General features: G+C 44.4%; 1 protein-coding gene across 1 annotated transcript; it reads left to right on the top strand.

The window, feature by feature from the left end:
* The first annotated feature begins 228 nt into the window (after positions 1–228).
* notch1a (notch receptor 1a) lies at positions 229–24,784 on the top strand. Its single transcript, XM_044174037.1, has 34 exons — positions 229–498; positions 1,676–1,757; positions 9,075–9,337; positions 9,437–9,775; positions 10,847–10,969; positions 11,096–11,329; positions 11,444–11,599; positions 11,717–11,902; positions 12,057–12,170; positions 12,795–12,908; positions 13,025–13,258; positions 13,359–13,469; positions 14,685–14,877; positions 14,990–15,135; positions 15,258–15,371; positions 15,989–16,108; positions 16,227–16,379; positions 16,478–16,706; positions 16,798–16,999; positions 17,107–17,260; positions 17,384–17,568; positions 17,725–17,857; positions 17,967–18,224; positions 18,324–18,436; positions 18,554–19,125; positions 19,250–19,690; positions 19,832–19,977; positions 20,091–20,304; positions 20,465–20,549; positions 20,674–20,836; positions 21,393–21,691; positions 21,800–21,947; positions 22,045–22,142; positions 22,248–24,784. Exons 1-34 carry the CDS (start codon positions 441–443, stop codon positions 23,481–23,483), a joined length of 7,416 nt encoding a protein of 2,471 aa, XP_044029972.1. The 5' UTR covers positions 229–440; the 3' UTR covers positions 23,484–24,784.
* The last annotated feature ends 1,469 nt before the right edge of the window (positions 24,785–26,253 follow it).

Genomic DNA, 26,253 nt, shown 5'->3' with positions numbered 1-26,253 from the left:
GTTAAACATATTGTTAGTGCCTATAGGGACAACAGGAAAGACTCATTAGATGAAGTGTTTATTATTTTCCACCACTGTCTAATGTTAATAATTCTACAGTGAGGGGGGAATGAGTGTTTGTTCCTTCTACAGCGTGTGGAGAGAGCGAGAGAGGGGGACAGCTTTTATTTGGCCTGAGGAGGAGGAGGAGAGAGTAGGAGGAGGAGGAGTGGGAGGAACTTGTAGAGTTGCATGCAGATTTCATTGAGAACTCGGAAAGCACCAGGTTAACATCTATGAACTGAGTCCTCTTGAAGACCATTGCTCTGTCTCTCGGCTGGATTTACCTTTTTTAAACAAAGGATATTTATTTCAAGCCATCACCTGGAGTATAACCAAACTGCGGATCTATGCGAACCCTACGTGGGAGTCAACCACATTTGTGAAGTTGAAGAAGAGGAATGTATCGTTTCTTTGTGAAACTAACATTTCTGATTCCTGCAATCGTCATCTCACAAGGTAAAATGTCTCAAAAAAGATTTGTTGCAGAGAATCACGATAGAGGCTTCAACGCATGACTGAGGGGCTGCAAGGAAACTCGAACAATTCAAATTGGGCTTTGAAGAAGTTAGTGAATTATTAGTGGATGGGTAATAACTGTATTCATTTGTATTCATACAGCAGTACAGAACAGCTATATAAGTACAAGCTGAAGATAAGAAACTGAAAAATTCTAGTAAATCTCTTAGAAACTTTTATTGGGTTACTTTAAAAGCCTTTCCTGGTCGTGGGAATGAATTCAACACTGTGGAAACAAGTGCAAACTCTGCGGTGAGCTTGGCTGCTGACTTGTGTACGCTTGCGAGTTATTTTACGCAAGTTAACTGTTTACCTTGTCTGCACAGGCAGGCCATTCATTCTAGTGTAATCAGCTATATACTTTTAATGCAACAATAAATGATCAAATACTTAGCCTACTATGTGGACCAAAACACGTAATTGTATTGGCTGTTTTGGCTTGTAACTATATTTAATTGGTTATACTCAGTTTAAAAAATCTTGTTATGTAGGCCTTTATAACTTTTAAATTGTTCTGAGAACCGGTTTTAAATAACATGGGAGATAATGGAAGCGGGTGCATGTGTTGGGGCAGGGGGACGCGAGGGGGGAGGGAGGGCATCTTTTGTCTGCATGTGTGGGAGAGTGTTGTGAGTGGCGGGTGGAGGGTGTGGGGGTGGAGTAGGTGCTGTTATTCCCGTCTGCCGGTAAACAATGCCCGAGGAGAGTGTTTTATGGCTCGTGCTGGACTCTGATTTCTTTTGTTCCGCATTTGAGCCCCGCAGCTGCTGCGCTTTCCCCGCAAAAGCGTGAGCTCCCAAAAAAGCCAGGCACCACGCGCTCTGGCCTCACCGGTGTCCAGGCTTCCCAATATCCCCCACGGACAACTGTGTAACAAATCAATTAAATATCAGGATGTGCACGCGCGCATGTGCATTCAAAATGTAATTCCAGTGAATAAATATGTTAAAAATCGCACTGATGAATAATTTCCCACTAATAATTTCAGCTGTACCTAATCCCTGTTAATCCTAACATCTTGTTTAACAGTATAGATGTCACATATAGCCTACTGGCTGCCTTGTGAGTTGATGTTGGTTTAAAGATGTTGTTTTAATATTCTTCATGTATTCAACAGGTCTAAAATGTGCCCTACCCACTGAATCATGCCTAAATGGAGGACGATGTGAAGCCACCTCTAATGGAAATGGAGAATGCAAGTAAGTAACAGGTGCTTCAGCAACATCTGAAGCACCAGATGTTGCACTGCAGACCACCACAAAGCATTAGCATTTCCTGTTTGTTTTTTGTTTTTTTGTGTTGTGTGTCATTTGTTGCTGTGTTTTGGAATTTTTGCAGTCTTAGAAGTGCAGTGTAGTGTAATTTTGGTACTTGAAAGTGCTTTTTGGTTTTCAAAGAAAAGGGGCCACATATTCTCCCTTTCATTCCAGCCTTTGAGCGGGCCCTGTGCCCAGCAACCAGAGGCCCTCGAGTTTCTTCTGGGCTGGTGTGCATCTGTACCCCTCTAGGAGCCACTTTGCTCTGTGAGGCTGCACACATTCCCTAAAAAGAAAAGAGTTTAAGAAGTGAAGAAATAAAAAAGAGTGCAGTTCCAGAGAGGTGAGAGAGGGTAGCTGGACAAAAGCCCCCCACACACACACCCCACCCCCATCAGTAGGCTCGTTAATGAATGCAAGACCCTTCACCAGCAAAGTGAGAGGACGCGTCCAGTCCTAAATCTTGTTTTTCTGCCCTTTCATGGGCGACAGCTGGGGCTCGCCTGCCGCCCGTCGCCCATTGTCCTGCAGTCAGAATAATGCTGTGTGACTAATCTGAGTGGGGCTTCCCATCATGCCACAGCCACCCCAAACACCACAACACACACCAAACTCCTGCCTTCTGAATAGATACACCCCCAGCCCCCACTCCCCTCTACTCCACCCCAACTTACCCGCTTATGATCTCCATTAGAAAGCCAGATGGCTGTGAAATGTAATTGGATTGGATGTCAAGAGAGTGAGATTAATTGGAATAAAGTGCAGAAATTTGAAGGCAAACAAGTGGGAACAGACAGATAGGCAGATTGTGCGTTATTTATTTAGGCTGTAGTTAATAGTTTGTGGGTGAGACACTTAATATGCCAACATATTCCCTTTAAGCTGACCTACACGTAAGTCTGTGAGGTTGCTGATTCACATTGAATGTTCTGATGCAAGAAGACAAAAGACACGGTGAAAAGAGGATGTCAGTTTTTAGGTTTTACTCATGGACAGCCCTGAAGGGGAGACAAAGGAGGGTTTTTTTTAACTCAGCAAATTTTAATTGTGATTCCTAGTTGTGGCATAATTTTTACCCATCTCTAAAGACACTCAGGGGTGGCCTGGTTTACCCTCAGGGTATGTGGTCACGGCAGGCGCTTCTCCGGTCTGCAGGGACAAGGGGGAGCTGTTGACGAGCCCAGGGCCACCAATTCACGATATCTAATCTGCACACTCCACACACACACAGACCTCCGCACAGACCCCCACACGTGTGCACACACTCGCACACAGAAACTCTCCCTCCACCCTCCTCCTCCACAAAGCTGTTATTGTGGTCTCCATCTCTGCTCAGTCCAATTAAAAACAGACAGGATAAGAGCATCACTTCACCCACCCGCTCTCTCTCTTCCTCCTTGCTTTTCCTCTCATTAATCATTCACCCCTGCCAAGCCAAGCAACCATCAGTCACGGGGTGCACTGGGAGATTCTGCACCAGTGCTCAGGGGTCAGAGTGTAGCGTCTATACCGGGGTAGGGGCTTCCAATAATGGTTGTGTTTTTATCATCATGATTTGAATTTTGTGCCACACTGTCTTTGCAAGTTCAGTTTGGAAATGTGTGGTGGCATAGATGGAAAGTCCGCTTGGGGAAAGAAGAAGGGGCTGGCACTGTGATGACCGAGGCAAAACAACACCACAAATTCAGACTAGGCATGAGTTGTGTGAGGTTAAGATGAAGTTCCTGTCACGCAATGTTAAATGGAACGTCAAAGGTTTAAATGCTGAAATGCTTTAAACCCACATATGCAGCTCTTGATGTCACTAGTGAGTCAAGTTGTGCGTTGTGGTTTGTGCAGTGCTGTGTAAGTATATGGTGATTGGTGACAGATTTGAGTGATAAGGTAGATTTAAATCCTCTTTCAGCACAGTTCACATGAGTGTGAGAACAGAGAATGAAATCACATGTTGTCAGAGAGAACAAGGTTAGGCTTGGTGTAAACTGTGGTAATCAGATGTCTTATGGATGGGTTTAGTGGGATTAAGCCTCTGTTGAGACAAAACTGGTTCTCCATTGCCCCTTCCTGCAGAAAGTATGTTTTCTGTCCTGTCTGGCTCTAAAATTAGTCACCCTTAATTTAAATCTTTTCAATACGGATCATCTCTAAAACAGGAACTGGTTTGTGACCCGTTTATTTAACTGCTGTATATTTATCTCTCTGAGGTTGATTGGGCTCAGCTTTTGTTCTGGGGTAGGCTAGTTACCTGTATCTGCCCTACAAAGACAGAGAGCACGAACAATAGAAAAGTTAAAGGTAAGAAAAAAGGGTTTAAAGTTTTCAGGCTCCATGTCTGGCAAACTTGGTAACAGACAACTTGTAATGCCTTCATTTTATGAATTATAAGGCTCATTATTTTACAGCAACAACAACAACAAAAAAAACATTGGTATAGACCATAAATGAGACAGTATCAACAAACAAAACATGTTCTAGCTTTCTACCATTGGTTTGTCTGCTAAGCCAGGCTACTTACCTTTTAGAATAACTGTTTTTAACTGTTTTTATTCTCCATGACTGGATTTTGCTACTGCTGTATTTATGTGGGATAACAAACCACTGAGATGTTTGTTCATCAAAACGGATATATTTCAATTAGTACAGGAAACAACTAGGCAGAGTAAATGTAGCTTTAGCCAAAAATAGCAGTGGCTATCTCATCAGCTAGCTTTAGGTTGATTTGGCTCTGTCGCTTTAAGCTAGCTGTGTGGTTTACTGTATGGTTTGGTTTTTAGCTGTGTTTATTTGTGACAGCAAATTTTACTGTTCACTTTACTGACTCTGTTTTCTTTGAAATTTTACATTTCTATGAACAGAGAGAATTTTTTAGAAATTTTGTTCAACTCATTGTTATCTTGACTCTAACTATTTTTACAGTTGCTATGCTTATTTTTTAAAATCATATTTACTCAAGAGATTAATCCATAACAGGCTTCCCTTCAGGGGAAATCACAATCTCATCTAGACATAAAAGTGTGTGGTGGTAGACACATGGGAAAAACAACCAGCCACCGTGATGGGGAAGCACTTGGTTGATGTATTTGTGAGAGGTTATCTGAAGGTCTGGCTTCCTGTTCCCCATGGCGCTGTAGTCGTCTTATTATGTAGGCAGCTTAAAAACGTGTAAGGGCACAGCGTTGTGTGAGTCAAATTTAGTTTCCATTTGTGAGACAGTAATGAGGGCACTGCAAGGTTGAAAGGTTGTTGCCCTCAGCCATGCCTTTGCATGACTGACTGACTGTCGAAGCTGCTTTGCTGAAATAGACACTGTTTCGGTCTGAGGTGACTGTTAATAATAAACTCAGAAAACATCTCAACTCTCTCGCTACATGTCTCAAATACTGCAAGACGTCTGACAGAGTAGACTCGAGACAGGAAATTGAGTGAAATGCTGCAGTGGTTGGTGTGATCAGACCTCTCTGACCTTGCACAGAGCTGTCTGGAATTGCATATTGATGATAAAATGTCTCACCAGTAAAGACTGTCTAGAGTGAGCGTAGCACCACTAAAATGATGTTCCACTCTCCCTCAAGGAATGCTGCTCTTCATTTGTCCTCCTATAGGATTACCGGGCAGGTCTCTGTTAAGGCTCAGCTCCATGTGGGCTTAAGCAAATCAGGAGCATGCAAGTGCATGGCTGGGTCAAGTGTGCCTGCTGCTGTTGGGCTTTTATTGGAGTTTAAGCTCCAAGGCTGCCACTCCCCTGGTCGGGCCCATTCCCTAGATGCCAGGCCTCCTCTGATAAAGCAGTGAATGAGGTTGGTGGGACGCAGTGTTTAAACTTTATGTTGCTTTTGAGTTTCAGTCTTAAGAACAACCCCAAAAAGCTATTGTGGAGAAAACCTTCCATACCTAGTAAAATATTTCCCCACATTTAGTATTGACAGGGGCCTCAGAGTAGACCGAGGAGTGATCAGGATCCTGTAAGTCTGGAGATCCTCAGAGCGGGGCGTTCAAAGCTGTGTCAGAGCACAGAGATAAGAGGCTATTTGGCTCTAGTGGGTGTTGAAAGTTCACATGCACCAGCACAGGCTGTCAAATGTAGAAACACTAACTCTTCTGGCAGGTCAGTGATGCACTACAGGGCATGGGACAATGGGGTAAATGGGTTAGATGCATACGTGTGTGTGCATGTTTTCTTTGCTATGTTTTAATATTAATTCCATGAGAGGAAATGTTATTAGTTAGGGCAGTTAGTTACCGTTCATTATCCGTAATGTCACCATATTACAAACTGGTATATCTGCTACGAGAAACAAAAAAAAGACTGGGAAGAAGAGAGGGGGTTTACATGTTATAATGGTCCCAGTTCAGCTCCAAACTGAGGATGTTGTGGTTACATGTTATGTAGCGACCTGATTCATGAGGTACTTTAACACATGTGTTGTCACTGATAACCACCATAAGAAGTGGAGTGTCAAGGCAGGTGTTTTTCCTTGTCTCCGCAGTGTTGGGAGAGTACGGCCACTGAAATTAATCTGCCACCAGTAGAACAAGGTGTATCGCTCACTCACACACAGACACTGTTGAAGTTATGAGCCTGCTGTTTGTTAACTGGTATTTTGTGCGTGAAAGTGATCTTGCAGTCATTAGTCAAGCAGGTGCTCAGTCCTCGTCACTGTGACTGAGCCTCATAGATCTTCCCACTTCGCTCCTTTTAGAGAGTGAGACAGCAAATAGCTCAATCACTATCTAAACGATCTCTTTATGAGCCTCGTTTTCTATGACACCGTTGCTTATAGAAACTGTTTTGTTTTGCAAGAGTTAACTCCACTAAGCCAATACAATATTTGAAATACTATACTATACTAAAATTTCCCATTGGCTTTCTGAGTGTGTTTTAAATGGCTTTGTTGGAATTGACTAAATAAATAAGATTTCTGTGCATTTTGTTTAAACTTTATACTGTTAGAAAATTACAGCTTGTGAGAGGAGATGGTTTTACAGGAGAACTCTTAATAAGAATTCATTCACTTGCTTCAATAATTCACTTATTCTAGTGTATATATGGCTATTATACATACTTTTAGTTGATCTCCTCCTGCAGTATCAAACCCACTGATCCTAGTAAAGTGCAGATCAATCATTGTGGTGGGAGTTCAGAGCCTTTCAGACCAAGTACATTTCTCATTTCCTCTAGCAGAGCCTCACTGTTCTGTTCTTGGTCTTACTCACAGATGTGGACCGCAGGGGCCAGACCTTGGCCAATGATTAGACACATTGAAGGGAACATCAGCTAACTAGACAAAATGAATGAGGAGGAAAGGGCAGAAACAAATTAAAGAGAAAAGGGGGGGCATTAGTGTTGCAGAGAGAGAAGAGAAATGGTGATGCAATACTTTCATAAACAACATGTAAGAAAAACCAAGAATATAAAACTCATACTCATGCTCATACTTACTGTACACCACCCTCAGCCATTTACATAACATTTTCCACAGCAGTGGCATTTCCAACGCACAGTGGGTCTGGTTTTGTGTCAGAGGATAAAGTCACCCTCAGAGTGGCAGATGGTAGATCAGGCCCAGCAGGGAGACAAGAGAGAAGGGAGAGAAGGCAAAGAGGCCATCCCACAGTCACAAAAGTGTTTGGGGTCAGAGGTCGGGGAAGCATCTGCTCCGGCCTGAGGGGACATTGCATTGCCGGGAGAGACCTGTTGCCGTGGTGTGTGCTGCTTAGCTTTTCAGCATGTGGGTGGATCTTTATCTCAGACTGGACTGACTTCAGGACAAAGAGGATCTATTACAGTTAGTTAGCGTGGGATGACACACACACAAGTGCACACTCACACACGCCATTAATAACATATGTTTCATTATACTGTACAAAACTGAGGATTTTATACCAAAACAGTGAATTCCTTTAGGGATTATTCAGTGTGTTTTCATGGTGAAGTGAAATGGGAAGCAGGGAAACTTCAAAGCCACCCCAAATGCTTTTACAATCTTCTGCCAATTGTCTGGGCTCCCTGTGGGGCACATGATTGGTCTCACCTAACTAAGTCAACAAGGGAGTTTTCAGCAGTCCTGTGTGACATAAGGGGAATGCTGTAAAAACCAAACTGCGAGTTATAAAAAAGTCCACACAGGAGAGAAATGTGAAACCAGAGCAGTGAAAGACTAGTGGGAAAGAAGAGTCAGTGTGGAAAAAAGGAAATCAAAAGAGGAACAGGTAAGGGAGAGCGGAATTAAGAATGAGTGTTGGTTAAGGCAGGGGTGAAGAGACAGAAGTTGCAACAGCTGACTTCACATGGGTTCTTTATGTCCCTGGAGGAGAGGCTGGCTTGTCGACACCCCCATCTGACAAGGGGACAGAGGGGAGGGAGGAGGGATAAGGGGGGAGAAGGAGGAGTCCTGCCCAACAGCTGCCTTCATTAACATGCACACCTGCTCCCTGTGGAGATACTAAGAGGCCAACAGATGCCCTCCCTTACACATAAACACGCTCATATGCACAACTACACACTCACACAAGCCCCAATTCAAACATAAACACTTTTTTGCTGACTTTAAATGCTCCTACATGTGACAGATAGGACTTCACCATTATGCACAAGCTGCAAATCAAATTATGTCTAAGCAGTTTGTAGTTTGGAAATTAATATCTTTCTTGTATTGCTTTCTTGAATTTCTTAAATTTTTATTTTTTGGGGGTGAAAACGTATCACTCCCCAGACAATACAAAAGGGGAGGTCAGTCCACATCTTTGTTGAGTTTCTGTCCTGAGTTTCTTGTGTCTTCACTCCTCACAATCAGCCAGTTTGAACTGTGTGACTGTAGCAGCATACATCCATAGTCTGGATGGGAGGGAAGCACCCAGGGACTTAGGGCCTGAATGCAGAGCTTCATGTAGGACATCCAGAGCTGGCACTGTCCCTTTGATCTCTACGGTCATTCAGGATGAGTGTGGACAGCATGGGGCCGAAAGGTAGATAGGAACGGGCTGTTACTGTTAGACTATTTTGTGGTGTCTGTTGTCCCAGCAGAATGTGTTTTCAAGGTTCTGAGGGAGTCTAATCCAGAGAGACACACTAGAACAACATGCCGTTCCAGTCCCGCTGCAGTGGGACTTTTCCTGGGCGGGAAACTTTTAGTCCCCCTCCACTACTCCCTCCCCTTATTCCCCTTTTGTTTAGATAATTGTTCCCATGATTTAGGCCTAAACAAAAAAAGATACCTGTTTTCTAATCATCACTACTTCCCCTTCACTGTCTACTCGCAGGTGTCCCAGTGACTACGTAGGCAATCGGTGCCAATATCCAAGTCCTTGCAGCCCTTCACCCTGCCGCAATGGTGGCGAGTGCCGCGCTGTTTCCCATGGTAACACGTTTGATTTCCGTTGCGTGTGCCGCCTGGGTTTCACCGACCGGCTATGCCTGACCCCCACCAACCATGCCTGCATGAGCTCCCCTTGTCGCAATGGAGGAACATGTGATCTCATTACCCTCACTGCCTTCCGATGCCGCTGCCCGCCTGGGTGGTCAGGTATGTAGATAAATTTTGACCTTTTTTGTACTCTCCTTTCCCTCATTTCACCATGGACCATAATGATTAATGAAGCTCTCTTTTTGTTTTGTTTTCAAGGTAAAACCTGCCAGCTTGCCAATCCATGTGCTTCCAACCCATGCGCAAACGGTGGTCAGTGCTCAGCCTTCGATTCCACCTACATCTGCACCTGCCCACCCGCCTTCCACGGTCAAACCTGCAAGCAAGACGTCAACGAGTGTGCCCAGACTCCCTCTCCCTGTCTCAATGGTGGTGTGTGTGTGAATGAGGTGGGCTCATACAACTGCCGCTGTCTTCAAGAGTACACTGGCCAACACTGTGAGACCCTCTACATGCCATGCAGCCCCTCACCATGCCAGAATGGAGGCACCTGTGTCCAGAAGGGAGACACCACCTATGATTGTAGCTGCCTGCCAGGTAACACACAAACATATACATACACATAAATAAGCAGAACATTAGTAGCTTTTCTGTTGACATATGGAGTTGCATATGGCTAGTACAGCAACAAAACACACACTTTTGTTTTCCTATTGTATGAGTTGACCTAAATATAATATAAAATGTCTGTTATGGTAGTAAAATCTTATGGGTGGAATGAGTAACCAGTAGTCTCTGGTTACCACCCTCCCATCTCTCTCTGCTAGCCTGCCCTGGCAGGATGCAGTCACACAGACGTTTCCTTCTGATAATCACCAGCAAGCTCCCAAAACACCAGGGATACGCACATACACATAAACGTATAGATAAACACACCCTATTCATGAGGTCACACACACAAAAACTATCTTGTTTTTCAGCTAAATTCAGCCTGTTGTCTGTTTGGCATCTTTATTGTGTTGGCTCCCAAAACCGTTGCAGTGTTGTGTAAAACTTTGGTTAATCTTGGGCAATTGTGGTTACTGCTGTTAGAGGTGGGGCAGCAGCTGTGAAGAAACTTTACCTCTCCAAACCACATCGTACTATGCACATTTATACTTTCTGAACGTTTCAATATTTGGTCATTATTTAAGCTCTCAGCTGGCTGTGTTATTGTCTGATTGAGTACTTATGACCAGCACAAAGCAAGTTGTTTAGATATGCAGATGAATGAAGGATATTGTGGGACTGTGTGTTAAAGTTTAACCCATGCTGTGTCTCTCTCGTGGGTGTCCGTGCTGGAATGCGGATAGATAGCGAAGCTGTACATGCACCTGCTGAGCTGCGGGTTGATAGTTAGTCAGACTATCGTGGCTATAAAACACCCACTCAAGCCTTTGATGTTTGAGGAGGACACAAGTTGCACTGTCATCTACAGGGCATTAAAACAATCTGCCACGAGGATGTAGAGTGCTTATCTTTCGCTTAAGTGCACAGTGATAACGACAGGAAGAAAGGGTCTGATTATTAACTAAAAGCAAATGTTGCCAGATCTTTTTCTGTATCTTTGTTATTCCCCACTTTTTCACATCTTGTGTCTTTGTGTCTTGTTTTCTCCCTGTTTGTCAGGCTTCACAGGTCAGCACTGTGAGCACAACATTGATGACTGTCCAGGCCACAACTGCCAGAATGGTGGTGTGTGTGTGGATGGTGTGAACACCTACAATTGCCAGTGCCCACCTCATTACACAGGTGACCTTTTGCTAAGAGAATAACTACGTACTCTAAATCAGAAAAGTACAAAGAAAACATTTACAGTGTAAACTGCCCCTCACACTGTGCTTATGCCCTTTTTTTTCTTCTTTATAAATCTTTCAGGTCAATATTGCACAGAAAATGTGGATGAGTGTGAGTTGATGCCCAATGCATGCCAGAATGGAGGGACATGCCATGACACTCATGGCAGCTATCACTGCGTTTGCGTCAACGGATGGACGGGTGACGACTGCAGTGAGAACATTGACGACTGTGCCAGTGCAGCTTGTTACCATGGTGCTACCTGCCACGACCGTGTAGCCTCCTTTTTCTGCGAGTGTCCTCATGGGCGCACAGGTACGACTATCCATGGCTGTTCCAGACATACTGTATGCACAGTGTATGATCTTAATGAAGTGATTAAATGTAATGATACAGTTTGATGAAAATGTGTTCTTGTGGTGCTCACAGGTTTGCTGTGTCACCTTGATGATGCCTGCATCAGCAATCCATGTCAAAAGGGTTCCAACTGTGACACCAACCCAGTCAATGGCAAGGCAATCTGCACCTGTCCCCCAGGTTACACTGGGTCAGCCTGCAACCTGGACATTGACGAGTGCTCCCTCGGTAAGTTATAAAGTCAGCTGTTTCTTTCATCTGGTATAGTTTAGAAATTAAATCCTTTACAGTTATTATGCACAGATTACCACATATGTATGACAACTTGCATCTGAAATGTTGTAGGTGCCAACCCTTGTGAACACGGTGGTCGCTGCCTCAACACCAAAGGCTCTTTCCAGTGTAAGTGTCTTCAAGGATATGAAGGACCTCGTTGTGAAATGGACGTCAATGAATGCATGTCTAATCCTTGCCATAATGATGCCACCTGCCTGGACCAGATTGGAGGGTTCCACTGCATCTGTATGCCAGGTAAGAGCATTGGATTATATTGCATAGAGAAGGAAAGGGGAAAGTTGAATGCACAAATCTAAATCATTATTAAACAATGGGACAGTGACTAGGGTAAGAAAATAAACATGATTTGACTAATAACTCTTTTATCCTCATGTGTCTGGGATTTCAGGATATGAGGGTGTGTTCTGCCACATCAACACAAATGAATGTGCCAGCCAACCTTGTCTCAACAATGGCAAGTGCATCGACAAGATCAACTCTTTCTACTGCGAGTGCCCCAAAGGTGAGAAAATATCAGGGAATGTGAAAAATGATAGAGTTAATGGAGTAAAAGGAATATGTTCTTGGATCCTAGGATATAGAAGAGGCTATAAAGGATAGAGAAGAGGCTATAAAGGAGTGGATCATTAACTTGAGTATAGCACACCGTATATGGTTCACAGATTGAATGTGAATGATTTACTTCTTCTAATCTCGTCACTGAAGGGTTTTCGGATGAAAAGGACAGAGTGGATCAGGTTGCAGAAACATTAGCATATTTGGCGGGCATGAGAGTTTGTGTTAGAGTTTAGCGCCAAAATTGGGGGGCAGGGATTGGTTGGCTGGTAAGCTGGAGGCCATTGTGTTGTAGTTTGAAAGAAAGATTTCACTGCACAGTAAGAGCTGAGGAGGAGGGGGGTGGAGGTGGAAGGAGTGTTGTGGAATGGTTCGTTAGGACCTTCAGTGCCCTGCAGACCTACTTCAGATGCAAATTAGTTTTTTTGTTCTCAATTTTCACATTATGCACACGGTAGCCATGATATACAGAACATAATGAGCAAAATTACTTTTTGGAAATTTCACACATTTAAAGTAATAATAATCTGAAGAAAAGTTTAATTCTGTATTTTGTTCAATGCACATGCAGGTTTTTCAGGGAGTCTGTGTCAGGTGGACATTGACGAATGTGCCAGCACACCCTGCAAGAATGGAGCTAAGTGTACAGATGGTCCCAACAAGTACACCTGCGAATGTGCTGAAGGTAAACCAAACAACTATTCTTTTAGATTTTTTTTGCGACTTTCTTCCATTTTTTCTAGTTTCTCTCCAAATGAACATTGCCATTATTCTATTAAATATTTCTCTTTTCCTGTCTAGGTTACACAGGGCAGCACTGTGAGACTGACATCAACGAGTGCTACTCTGACCCCTGCCACTATGGCACCTGTAAGGATGGCCTAGCCTCCTTCACCTGCTACTGCCGTCCTGGCTACACTGGCCGCCTGTGTGAGACCAACATCAATGAGTGTCTAAGCCAGCCCTGCAAGAATGGGGGCACTTGTCAGGACAGGGAGAACACATATATTTGTGCCTGCCCCAAAGGCACTGCAGGTGAGACTTTAGACATCAGCATTCAACTCTGTTGGACTCTTCCAGTTAAGATTTTGAGATTTTCCTCATATCCTTTGCTTACATGTGTTCCAATCTACAGGTTTCAATTGTGAGGTGAACCTGGACGACTGTAAGAGCAAACCCTGCGACTACGGGAGGTGCATTGACAAAATCAATGGCTACGAGTGTGCATGCGAGCCCGGCTACACAGGTGAGCACGGGGTGGAGTTTACAGGTGCAGGGGGATGGTCCCCTGAGCTTTGGGAGGGGCAGGCACGACAGGTGGCTGGCGGGTCCACTCCTGCAGAACAATGGTGTCAGATTGCCTGTGTGGGATGGGGGAGAATAGAGAAAAGAACACAACCTGATACACAATCACACACACAAAGCACTAACTTTGTTTGCCATTTGAAAAGGCTGTGACGTTGAGCCTGGAAAGAGTTGTAAGGTGATACTTTAAAAGGAAGAGCCTGGCCTTTAATCGCATATCTGATGTTTATTAGTGTGTAACTGCGTGACAAATCCCATAAATAGCTCAGATTTAATTGCTTACTTCACTGACACATGCCTACCTGTAATGTACTAATATATAAAACTTAGTCTTATCCCAACAAGTGGACCGCTCTTGTCTTCCTCCCTTTCATGGCCCAGCAGAGCCGGTTCTGACCGGTAGTGGCTGTGTGATTATGCTAGAAAGGGGGCAGGGAGGAACAAGTGTGTGTGTGCAGGCTTCTGTGCATCCCTCCTCCTCCTTCCTCCCCTCCATCTTTTTGTGCTGACGGGGTGAGTGTGGAGGGCACGGCAGGACTGAGACACAGAGGGACAGAGGACTATTGTAACTAAAGATCAGGCAGTTGGGCCCTCCTCTCCTGATTGATGAAGAGCAGCGGAGGAGGGAGCTGGGTAGGGGATCAGAGGGGGGTTTAATTGTTACTTAGTTGTGTGTGAAATGGGTCTGGCCTTCTGTACTTGTAAACAGCCCTGGGTGAGGTTAGTTCTCCCTGGATGGGGGGTGGTACGTGTGTGTGAATAGGGAGGGTAGCTATACCCCCCCCCCCATCTGGCAGTACCTCCCCCTCTCAGATCCAGCTGAAACCCTCCTTCTGCCTATTCAACAGGGCCCCATTCAATCAATGGAGGAGAGGCAAAGGGGCCTCCAGGGGCCGCCAGGCTAGGCACACATGGGAGCTGCTACAGCTTCTGCATGTTGAATGTTTAGGGAGTCTTTAGCTCTCACTATTGTCTAAAAGCCACACATTGTAGCTCAGCTAGCAGCTTATAAAGGCTCAAAGAATACCACACCAGAGAGCAAAGTGTCCAGCTGTGGGGTATTCATAATGACCAGTGTAGATATTTATCAATTCATAATTCTTTCAAAAGGAATTCATGCTGCATTGTCCTAAAGTCATATCTTATTGTATTTCAGGAGCAATGTGTAACATCAACATCGATGAGTGTGCCATCAACCCCTGTCACAACGGGGGCACTTGCGTTGATGGCATTAACAGCTTTACCTGCCTGTGCCCAGAGGGCTACAACGATGCCACCTGTTTGTCTCAGGTGGATGAGTGTGGCAGCAACCCCTGTATCCATGGCCGATGCCAAGACCTCATCAATGGGTGAGCACAGATCCAATTCTAAGATGAGTGAGCCGCAAAAAGAGGCACAGACAAAAATCATTAAATAAAAACAAAAAAACACCACTGACCTGACATTTCCTTTGCATTGAAGCTACAAATGTACCTGTGACTCTGGCTGGAGTGGCCCAAATTGTGACATCAATAACAACGAGTGTGAGTCCAACCCGTGCATGAATGGGGGAACCTGCAAGGACATGACCAGCGGATACCACTGCACATGCAGAGCCGGCTTCACAGGTCAGTTATAACCCTTATGGCTTTTTGTCCCTCCCTTTCTTTTTCTCTGCTCATAGAGAGTGAGTGTGTGTCCTGTAACCCTTTGTCTAAGCCAAGTGTGTTCTCTAATCCTGCCACTGTAGGACCTAACTGCCAAACTAACATCAACGAGTGTGCCTCCAACCCCTGCCTCAACCAGGGCACCTGCATTGATGATGTGGCTGGATACAAGTGCAACTGTTTGCTGCCCTACACTGGTATGACTGCTTATTTTTAACGCAAAGGATCAGACTGCTAAATGGATTGTTTAATTTAGTTAGCTGCTGACTCAGCTGTTTGCACAGGTCTGAAAATGTAAAGACACTCTTCTACTTTCCACACAGAAGGCTTATCCTCTCCTATCTCATGTTGTTTTAGAAAACATCACCCAATGGCCACTAACAGAGATGTCTGTTTTTGGCTTCTATGTGTGGAAAGATCTGCCTGTCTGCTTTGCAGGGATAACAGTATGTGTGTGTGTTTTGGAATAACAAGCCACAGTGGCTAATATAAGCCGGAGAACTGGATCCTGCTCCAAGCCCTATTCCCACTTCCGCCACGTCCTGTTTCCTGTCTGTGATCTCACAATAGCAGGAAACAGGAAGGACCTTCCTGTTTGGCTAAGTCATCATGGAAATGGATAAGGAAATGGGATTGAAACTGGGATTTAGAATTTGATGTCACTCTTCAAAATGAAATCTTTCACAGGGCTCTAGAAACATATGGAAATTCAAAATTAATTGTGTAACTTGGTGTTTGAAATTGAAGTCTGAAGCAGTTGCTCCATATTACCAGTGCAATGCAAACACTGATGTTTTCTTTTCTCTGCCACCAGGTGAAAACTGTGAGACCCTGCTGGCACCCTGCAGCCCGAGACCCTGTAAAAACGGTGGAGTATGTAAGGAGGCTGAAGACTACCAGAGCTTCTCCTGCATCTGCCCTGAAGGATGGCAAGGTATCCATCCAACCATGCATCCATTTCTGTTTCACCTCTTAATCTGTCACCATTAATCTATCCATCCACTGGACAATGTGATCAACTTTTCTTTAACAATCTTTCTCTTCCCCTCAAGGTCAAACATGTGAGATTGATATCAACGAATGTGTGAAGAGCCCATGCCGCAATGGTGCTATTTGCCATAACACTATGGGTGGCTATCAGTGCAAGTGCCAGCCAGGTTACACTGGCCAGAAGTGTGAGACAGACACTGATGACTGCAAACCAAGTAAGGAATAGATTTACATCATTGCAAGTTCACACCTTTTTTACAAATCAAAACATCAGTAGAAACAGTGATTTTATTTCCTCTTTTCTGTGTTTCAGATCCCTGCAGTAACGGTGGTCTGTGCCATGATGGCATCAACACTTTCACGTGTACCTGCCCGCTCGGGTTTCGTGGCGGCAGATGTGAGCAGGACATAAATGAGTGTGAGAGTAACCCCTGTAGGAATGGCGCCAACTGCACCGACTGTGTCAACAGCTACACCTGCACCTGCCCACCTGGCTTCAGTGGCATCAACTGTGAGATTAACACCAACGACTGCACTGACAGGTAGCTCACTTTGTCAAAAATATTGACTGTACTTATGATGAATAATCAACCCAAAGCAAGTCTACATTTTGATTTTCTTGTGTTTCTTCAGCTCTTGCTTCAATGGTGGCACCTGTGTGGACGGAATTAATGCGTTCACCTGCCTGTGTCTACCTGGATTCACTGGCAGCTACTGCCAATATGATATCAATGAGTGTGACTCCAAACCGTGCCTCAACGGAGGCACTTGTCTTGACAGTTATGGGACATACAAGTGTACCTGTCCTCATGGCTACACAGGAGTCAATTGTCAGGTAGGGTGACATCATCTTTTGTCAGGCTAATTGCTCTGTGGTGGTTTCATGCATTGTCTCAACTAAGACAGTTTATTAAGTATTTGATTTCTTTGTTTCCTTGTTAGAATCTTGTGCGCTGGTGTGATTCATCCCCCTGTAAAAATGGAGGTTCATGCTGGCAGCAGGGAGCCTCTTACACCTGCCAGTGTCAGACTGGGTGGACTGGTCTCTATTGTGATATCCCCAGTGTGTCTTGTGAGGTCGCAGCCAAACAGCAAGGTACGATAGCTAGACAAAAGTTATTTTCCATCATGGGATATAGCTTTTTATATTAAATTTCTTAAATCTACAAGTCCTGTGTGTGATATGTACATTCTGTAACTTCTTCCCATTTTATTTCAGGGGTGGAGGTGGCTCACCTGTGCAGGAACTCAGGCCAGTGTCTGGATGCTGGAAACACACATTACTGCCGCTGCCAGGCCGGCTACACTGGGAGTTACTGCCAAGAACAAGTGGATGAGTGCTCACCCAATCCTTGCCAGAACGGCGCTGCCTGTACTGATTATCTGGGAGGCTACAGTTGTGAGGTAGGTTGATTTAAATTGGAATGAAATAAATCGCATGGAAATCTACAGATATGATGGGAGATTATTGTACAGTTGAGAGTTATTGTACAAAATGTGATCATAAAAAAATTACTAAATGACAAATTATAACAACTATAATTTCTTTTTCTCTGTCAGTGCGTCCCTGGCTACCATGGTGTAAACTGCTCCAAAGAGATCAATGAATGTCAGTCACAGCCCTGTCAGAATGGAGGCACCTGCATCGACCTCATCAACACATACAAGTGCTCCTGTCCCAGAGGAACACAAGGTATATACCTGCATAGCACATTCACATTGGCAAAAAATGTATTTGAAAACAAATATAACCAGAAAAATTAGGATATGGATATTGTCTAATAGGTTTCTGTCTCCCGTAGGTGTCCACTGTGAGATTAATTTGGATGACTGCACTCCCTCCACTGACCCACTGACCAACGAGCCCAAGTGCTTTAACAATGGCAAGTGTGTGGACCGCATTGGAGGTTACCAATGTGTGTGCCCGTCAGGCTACGTAGGTGAGCGCTGTGAAGGTGATGTCAACGAGTGCTTGTCAGACCCCTGTGACCCCAGAGGGTCCTACAACTGCATTCAGCTCACCAACAGCTACCGCTGCGAATGCCGCACTGGATATACAGGTACAGATGTGCAGCTAGCAGCACGTAATAAGACTGCAATAAAATGGTGTCTAAATAGTGCACAAATGGTGAAACGTACATTTTGCTTCTGTTCTCCAGGTCAGCGTTGTGACAGGGTGTTTGATGGCTGTAAAGGAAAACCCTGCAGGAATGGAGGAACATGTGCCGTTGCCAGTAACACACCTCATGGTTTCATCTGCAAATGTCCGCCTGTGAGTACAGCCGTGTGATCCAGTTAGACCATTGCGTCTTTAGAGATACTTTTGATATCCCTTTTTTCTCAAGTGTAGCACAATGATCATAACCTCAGTCCATTTCTGTCCCTCTAGGGCTTCACCGGTTCTTCTTGCGAGTATGATTCTCGCTCCTGTGGGAGTCTGAATTGCAGGAATGGAGGTACATGTGTGTCAGGCCACCTAGGCCCACGCTGCCTGTGTCCACCAACCTTCACAGGGCCTGAGTGCCAGACCCCCACTGACAGCCTCTGCATCTCCAACCCCTGCTACAATGGTGGCACTTGCCAGATCACCCCAGACGTGCCTTTCTTCCAGTGCAGCTGCCCCAGCAATTTCAACGGCCTGCTATGCCACATCCTGGACTATTCCTTTGTCGGAGGCTTTGGCCGGGACATCACCCCACCTCCGGAAGTGGAGGTGAGCTGCGAGATTCCTCAGTGTGACGAGTGGGCAGGGAACCATATCTGTGACTCGCTGTGCAACAACCACGCCTGCGGCTGGGATGGAGGAGACTGCTCACTTAATTTTGATGATCCTTGGCAAAACTGCTCCGCGGCCTTGCAGTGTTGGCGCTACTTCAACGATGGGAAGTGTGATGGCCAGTGCAACAGCCCTGGGTGTCTCTATGATGGCTTTGATTGTCAGGGACAGGAAGGACAATGCAAGTAAGTATAGAAAACAAAGAAACATGCTCATGTATCGTAGAAATATTTTGGGATTTGTCATATATTTGTGTTCTTGCAGAAATGCCAGTCAGAATACTAACCCAATCTCCTTTCTTTCTTCCAGCCCGCTGTATGACCAGTACTGTAAAGACCACTATGCTGACGGTCACTGTGACCAGGGCTGCAACAATGCAGAATGCGAATGGGACGGCCTGGACTGTGCCAACAACATGCCAGAGAAGCTGGCAGACGGGCACTTAGTTCTGGTTGTCCATATTCCCCCAGAGCAGCTTAAAAATCATTCTTCAGCCTTCCTTAGAGACCTCAGCAGCGTTCTCCACACCAACGTGGTGTTTCGCCGTGACGCCAAAGGAGAACCAATGATCTTCCCTTACTATGGCAATGAACAGGACCTCGTTAAACATAACGTGCTGAAGCGCTCTGCAGATCGCTGGCCTGAGTGGGCCTCGATGCCAGCCAATGTTTTGGGTCAAATGAAGGAAAGCGTGTCCGCCATGGTCAGCCCTCGGAAACGCAGAGAGTTGGATCCTGTTCAAGTCAAAGGGTAGGCACCACAAAGAAATCACAATTCTTGTGTATTTTCAATAGCAGAACATATCTATAATATTTTAAGCAATAAAATTATTTGCATTTAAGTTACAGAAAAGTGTTGAATGTTAATTTTTCCACCCATTTCTGCTTGTAGGTCAGTGGTGTACCTGGAGATTGACAACCGTCAGTGTTACCAGCAGTCTAGTGAATGCTTCCAGAGTGCCACAGATGTAGCTGCATTCCTTGGAGCACTGGCCTCCAGTGGGAATCTCAACGTTCCCTATATTGAAGCTGTCACCAGTATGTAACTCATCTCCAGTCCTTTCATATATATATATTCAACTTGTTATATTACAAATTGTCACCAAGTTGAACTCCTAAGTAACACACAGTGAATTTGACGATCTTCCCAGGTGTGAGACCTACTCCCTCCAGTTCAGAGCTCTACCCCATGTACGTAGTCTTCTTGGGCTTGGCTGCTTTGGGTTTCATCTGCCTTGGTGTTCTGGTGTCCCGGAAACGGCGGCGAGAGCATGGCCAGCTCTGGTTTCCTGAGGGATTCAAAGTGTCAGAGCCCAGCAAAAAGAAACGCAGAGAGCCATTGGGAGAGGATTCTGTTGGATTGAAGTAAGTAGACTTTGAAAGTGAAATACGAAGACAACTATGCTTTAAAGTCAACCTGCAACTGGGTGTTTTCTAAGCCCTGATTGGCAACAGCGAACTGCATTATGTGTCTTTTCTATTTGATGTCATGTAACTAGTCTAACCTGCCTCCTCTTTTCAACAGGCCTATGAAGAACTCTGACATCAATCTTATGGATGACAATCAAAATGAATGGGATGATGAGGATCCAGACTGCAGGCGGTTCAGGGTAAGACAAACAATGTTATGAGACTCCTCTTGTCTAAATAAATGTTTTACCAAACTGTCTCTTCTCAACCATTTTCATGTGCGCTACCTGATGCTGACGTTGTGATGATTGGTGTGTCTTTCAGTTTGAGGAACAAGCCATGTTGGATTTGAGTGACCATACTGACCACAGGAAATGGACACAGCAGCATCTGGATGCAGCTGACCTACGTATTGCATCTATCGCTCCTACCCCTCCTCAGGGAGAGATAGAGAATGACTGCATGGATGTCAATGTCAGAGGACCAGGTGTGTACACTTGCCATTGGATGATTTACAGAATAATTTATCAGTCCATCCATCCATCCATCCATTTTCTACCGCTTGGTCCCCGTTAGGGGGTCGCGGGTGACTGGAGCCTATCCCAGTGACTTCGGGCCTTAGGCAGGGCACACACCTGGACAGTGGCCAACCTCGTCGCAGAGGCGAACACAGACACAGACAAGGACAGACAACCATTCACTCACACATTCATTCAATACGGGCAATTTAGAGTTATCAATTAACCTACACATGCATGTCTTTGGACGGTGGGAGGAAGCCGGAGAACCCGGAGAGAACCCACGGTAACACGGGGAGGACATGCAGACTCCACCCAGAGAGATTGTGTGATGTTGGTCCGGTCCGGGAATCGAACCCACGAACCCACGATCTCCTTATTGGGAGGCAGGAGCTGTAGCCGCTCTGCCACCGTGCACCCCAATTTATCAGTCGTCACCATGAAAACCCCCTAAAAGATTTTGGAATCTTCTATGAACAATGACAGACACATGACACATTTTAATCCTCTTCCTTCCTTTTTCAGATGGTTTCACTCCCCTGATGATCGCTTCCTGCAGTGGTGGAGGACTGGAGACTGGTAATAGTGAAGAGGAAGAGGATCCCTCAGCAGAAATCATCTCTGACTTCATTTACCAAGGCGCCAACCTCCACAACCAGACTGACCGCACAGGCGAGACTGCCCTCCATCTGGCCGCTCGGTACGCCCGCTCCGATGCTGCCAAACGCCTCCTGGAGTCCAGCGCCGATGCCAACGTTCAGGACAACATGGGCCGTACGCCGCTTCACGCTGCTGTGGCTGCAGATGCACAGGGAGTGTTCCAGGTAACTGCTTCCTCTAGAGGAGTCTCATATATCTCCAGGCTTTGATTTCTGATAAAGTTTGTCCAGCAGCTTAAAAGCACTTAACTAAACAAGTCTGTGTCCTTGCAGATTTTAATCCGAAACCGCGCCACTGATCTTGACGCCCGCATGCATGACGGAACAACACCGCTGATTCTGGCAGCCCGACTGGCGGTTGAGGGCATGGTGGAAGAGCTTATCAACTGCCATGCTGATGCTAACGCCACCGATGATTCTGGTAGCTAACGTTTTATCATCTCCACAGTCCATAAAGATCCCTCAGTGTTCTGGGCTGTTATGATAATCAACCCTCTCCCTTTTCACTCTCCCTGCAGGCAAATCTGCTCTTCACTGGGCCGCTGCTGTAAACAATGTGGAGGCTGCTATGGTGCTGCTGAAAAATGGTGCCAACAAAGACATGCAAGATAACAAGGTATGTGAAATGATGTGACTGTGATTGAGCTGTTTGACAAGTATTTACACATTCATAGTAGTATACCTAGTGTATTAACTGTTTCCTTTTTTGTTTGCTTTTTAGGAAGAGACACCACTCTTCCTTGCAGCCCGTGAAGGAAGCTACGAGACAGCCAAGGTACTTCTGGAGCACTTTGCCAATCGTGAGATCACCGACCATCTCGACCAGCTGCCAAGAGATATCGCCCAGGAACGCATGCACCATGACATTGTCCGCCTTCTGGATGAGTACAACGTGGTTAGGAGTCCCGGGCTTCACAGCATCCCCCTAAGCACCTCCAGCCTCTCCCCACCTCTCTGCTCTCCCAATGACTACCTTAGTAACCTCAAGCCCACCCTGTCTGTCAAGAAGGTTCGCAAACTTAGCTCCAGCGGAAAAGGAGGGAAGGATGGGGGCAAAGATAATAGAGTGAAGAAGAAAAAGTCACTGGATGGGAAGGGTAATTTGCTAGACACATCAGCTGTCCTCTCCCCGGTTGATTCCCTCGAGTCACCGCATGGCTACCTGTCTGATGTGGCCTCTCCTCCCATGACATCGCCATTCCAGCAGTCCCCACCTATGTCTCTAAATCACCTACAAGGCAATGGAGACTCCCATATGGGCCAGATGAGCATGGGTAAGGATATGGGACGTATGTCTTTTGACCCTAACCCACCCCGTCTCTCCCACCTGCCTGTGTCCAGCCCCAGCAACCAGGGCACAACATCCATAGGTGGCTGGGTCTCCAGGATGCACCCAGGTGTAGGCCAGCAAGGAAGCTTCACCCAGGCGCCACCCATATCCCACAACATGATGGGTGCTCTGCATGGCGTCAGCACTGCCACTCTGTCTCACATCATGGGCTACCAGAATCTGCAGACCAGCCACCTCGGCTCATCTGCACACATGATGCAGCAGGCTCACTCGCGGCAGCTCCAGCACCAGAACTCCAACTCCACCACAGCCGGGCAGTCCCTCAACCAGAGCTTCCCAAACGTCGAGCTGAACGGCTCCGACATGCAGCAAAACAACGGCTGCTCTATGCCCATCCACACTGTAATGCCCCAGGAGACGCAGATCCTCGGCACCCAATTTCTCACCCCTCCCTCCCAGCACAGCTATTCTGGCCCCATGGACAACACACCTAACCACCAACTACAGGTGCCTGACCACCCGTTTCTAACTCCCTCCCCTGGCTCCCCTGACCAGTGGTCCAGCTCGTCCCCACATTCCAACATGTCCGATTGGTCAGAAGGCATCTCCAGCCCACCTACAAGTATCCATTCGCAGATGAATCTGATCCCAGACCAGTTTAAGTAGAGACTTGTAAAATGGACAGAACTCTTTAGTGGAAAAAATATATAAACAAACAAATTTCATACAGAAAGAGAGTGACAAACCTGTCTCAAGACTGAATATGCTCCTTTTTTATTATCAGTTTTTATACTAACGATAAGAGTTTTAGTAATTTTGTATTTATTTATGTGCTTTTTTTGACCTGAAATATAAAGAAGATGCTTTTATATTTATGCTTTTTTATTTTTTTGTTCTGTTAAGTATGGGAAGATTAGAAACTGTTTAAAAGGAGTGTATATCAGAAAACAGACTCCTAGATGTGTACACTGGCTATTTATTTGTGTCTTATGTTGCTATATTCACTGGATTTATTTTGATCTTTTGATGCCTTGGCCTTCCCAAATTTTATTTTTGGGATTTTTATTGCATTATGTTTGTACAGATTTTTTTTCAATTTGATAGATTATTTTAAAATTTTCAGTATTAATTAATTATATTTTAACCTTTGTCTTTTTAAGCGACGCAGGTTTTGTTACTGAACTACATTTCACTAAGTCTTATCACTGAGTCTGTGTTAGATGATGATCAAATATATATATAAAATGTCACCTTTCATAATGTTGCTTGCTACACTGTCCTCTCTTGGCAAAATGATAAAGAGAGTAACTGAGCGAAGGTAACAGAGAACTTGTAATTTACTTACTTTACTGAGATTTGGGACCTTAAAGCACAGAACAAATATCCCTTATCAGTTGAGAGATGCTTTTCAGAATGAGTGGAAAATGCATCTAAATCAACCTGAGTCTATTTTTTATTGAATAATGGTCTGGGCTGGTGCTGTGTAATTGATTTGTGATCATTTATGATGCAAGGACTGTTTCTTTATTTCGTATTGTATCCCAAATCAGTGATTATGGCTACCATGTTTAACCTGTTAAGTGTTAAATTGCAGACCTGTTGCAGAAAGTTGAAATGTTACATTCGCCACAGTTAGTGCCAGTGTGATTTTCGATTTTCCTAAGAAAAGCAACGTATTTGTGAGATTTCTTGTATAAAAAATATCTTCGTGGTGGAGAACATTGTGAAAGAAATGGTGACCTATGTTTGTGTGTTTAATGACATCACCTGTACTTTGTAAAGGAGTGTGGTTTAAGTGTCTAAATGTCATGTTTTATAAACTAATTCAGAGATACAGATGTTTTTAAGAAAAGATGTAATTCAAAATCAATGTTCATGCAAAGTTGTAGTTTGCAAAGAAGTATTTCCTGATAAAAATGTTTTGTAAAAATTGTCTTGATTCAATAAAAGCTGCTGTTAAGCTTTAAGATATGGCTTCCTTTCTTGTTTTAATTTTATTTCCTGAAATATTATGTGCCTGACAGTATCGCCAACTCATCTGTAGTTCCTCAAATTGAATGCAACATCCATTGCATTAATGTTAAGCTAAACTCACTCTATCACTTACAGGTGTTGGTGTCTGATGCCCTCTAGTGGTGATAGCCTGATAGTACCACAGAGAAGACAAAGTCACTGCTGTTGCTGAAAATCATTCCAGTTTATTTCAGTTGAAATTTTTGACTTGAATTAATGTGTGGATGCCACCATAAAAAACATAGCCAGTCGACCAGTAACAGTCTGTTTATGATATCCTTTGCCTACAAAATATACCTTAAAGCAGATATTCAGTGGTTCTAAAGATGTGTGCTTGATCCCTAGGAAAAAGACAGAAATAGCTAGTTCAGACTGATCTGGAAAAGAACAAATGCTAGAATGGGAGTCTACACATGGAGCCCCAAAGACATACTTTATATACATTCATGCTCATTTCTCCACACTAAATGGCATTGTTTAGGTTACCTGGAATAGCTACTGTATATGCATTTCATATTTGTCTGAGGTTGCATTGTTATCTATGGATTAAAGCCATGGGCTATTTGGAATCTTGATTGTATAATTGTATTTAAAACATCTAATTGTGTACAGCTAAAATTTAATTTGAGTCTTGAACCCATTTAGAGCAACTCTCCAATCATACTGAGAAAACCCAGGGCCACTAGACCTTAGTCTGTGTGAACCTCTTGCTGTGAGCACATGCACATCACAGAAATCTGTGCTATATGTGCTGTTTAATTAGAAGACATAACAATAGAACCAATAGATTTGATTCATTCATCGCTTAAACATGCCATTGATTAAGGCTATTGCTTTTTATTTAACAGTCTTTTCAGCTGAAATTGAAATTCACAATGTATGGGAAAGGGGGTGGTGTTAAATGTAATTAGTGGTTTGTATAGCACCTTTTATAGCTTACTTGGGGCTCAAAATATCCCATCAGCCTTCACAGATTTTCAGGAGGACTTCCATATCACTCGAATATGGATTATACAGTATCCCCTCTATCCCCTTATTCTTCGATAATTAAGTGACAGCTATAGCTACAGTTACTTTACAGATTTTACATATCAACATATGATCATCTTATAAAATGCAATTGTTGTCCATTGTTGTTGGACAATAATCCAAGTGATGTACACATTAACACATCAATAATGATAATCGAATAATATAACATACGTTATTGTGAAATGGGCCATTCTTCATAATGAGTACTTTTACTTTTGGTACTTTAAGCATATTTTGATGACTTTTGTACTTTTACTTGAGTAAAATTTTGAAAGCAGAACATTTACTTGTACACACTGTGGTATTGCTACTTTTACTTACGTAAAATATCTGAATACTTCTTCCACCAATGATTTTGATTATGCAATAACAACAAATTAAATCCACCCAC

This window comes from Siniperca chuatsi, linkage group LG18, assembly GCF_020085105.1.
Source record: "Siniperca chuatsi isolate FFG_IHB_CAS linkage group LG18, ASM2008510v1, whole genome shotgun sequence".
In the NCBI taxonomy this organism is placed as follows: domain Eukaryota; kingdom Metazoa; phylum Chordata; class Actinopteri; order Centrarchiformes; family Sinipercidae; genus Siniperca; species Siniperca chuatsi.
Note: the sequence above shows the minus strand (reverse complement) of the source record. Positions and strands in the feature narration are given on the sequence as shown.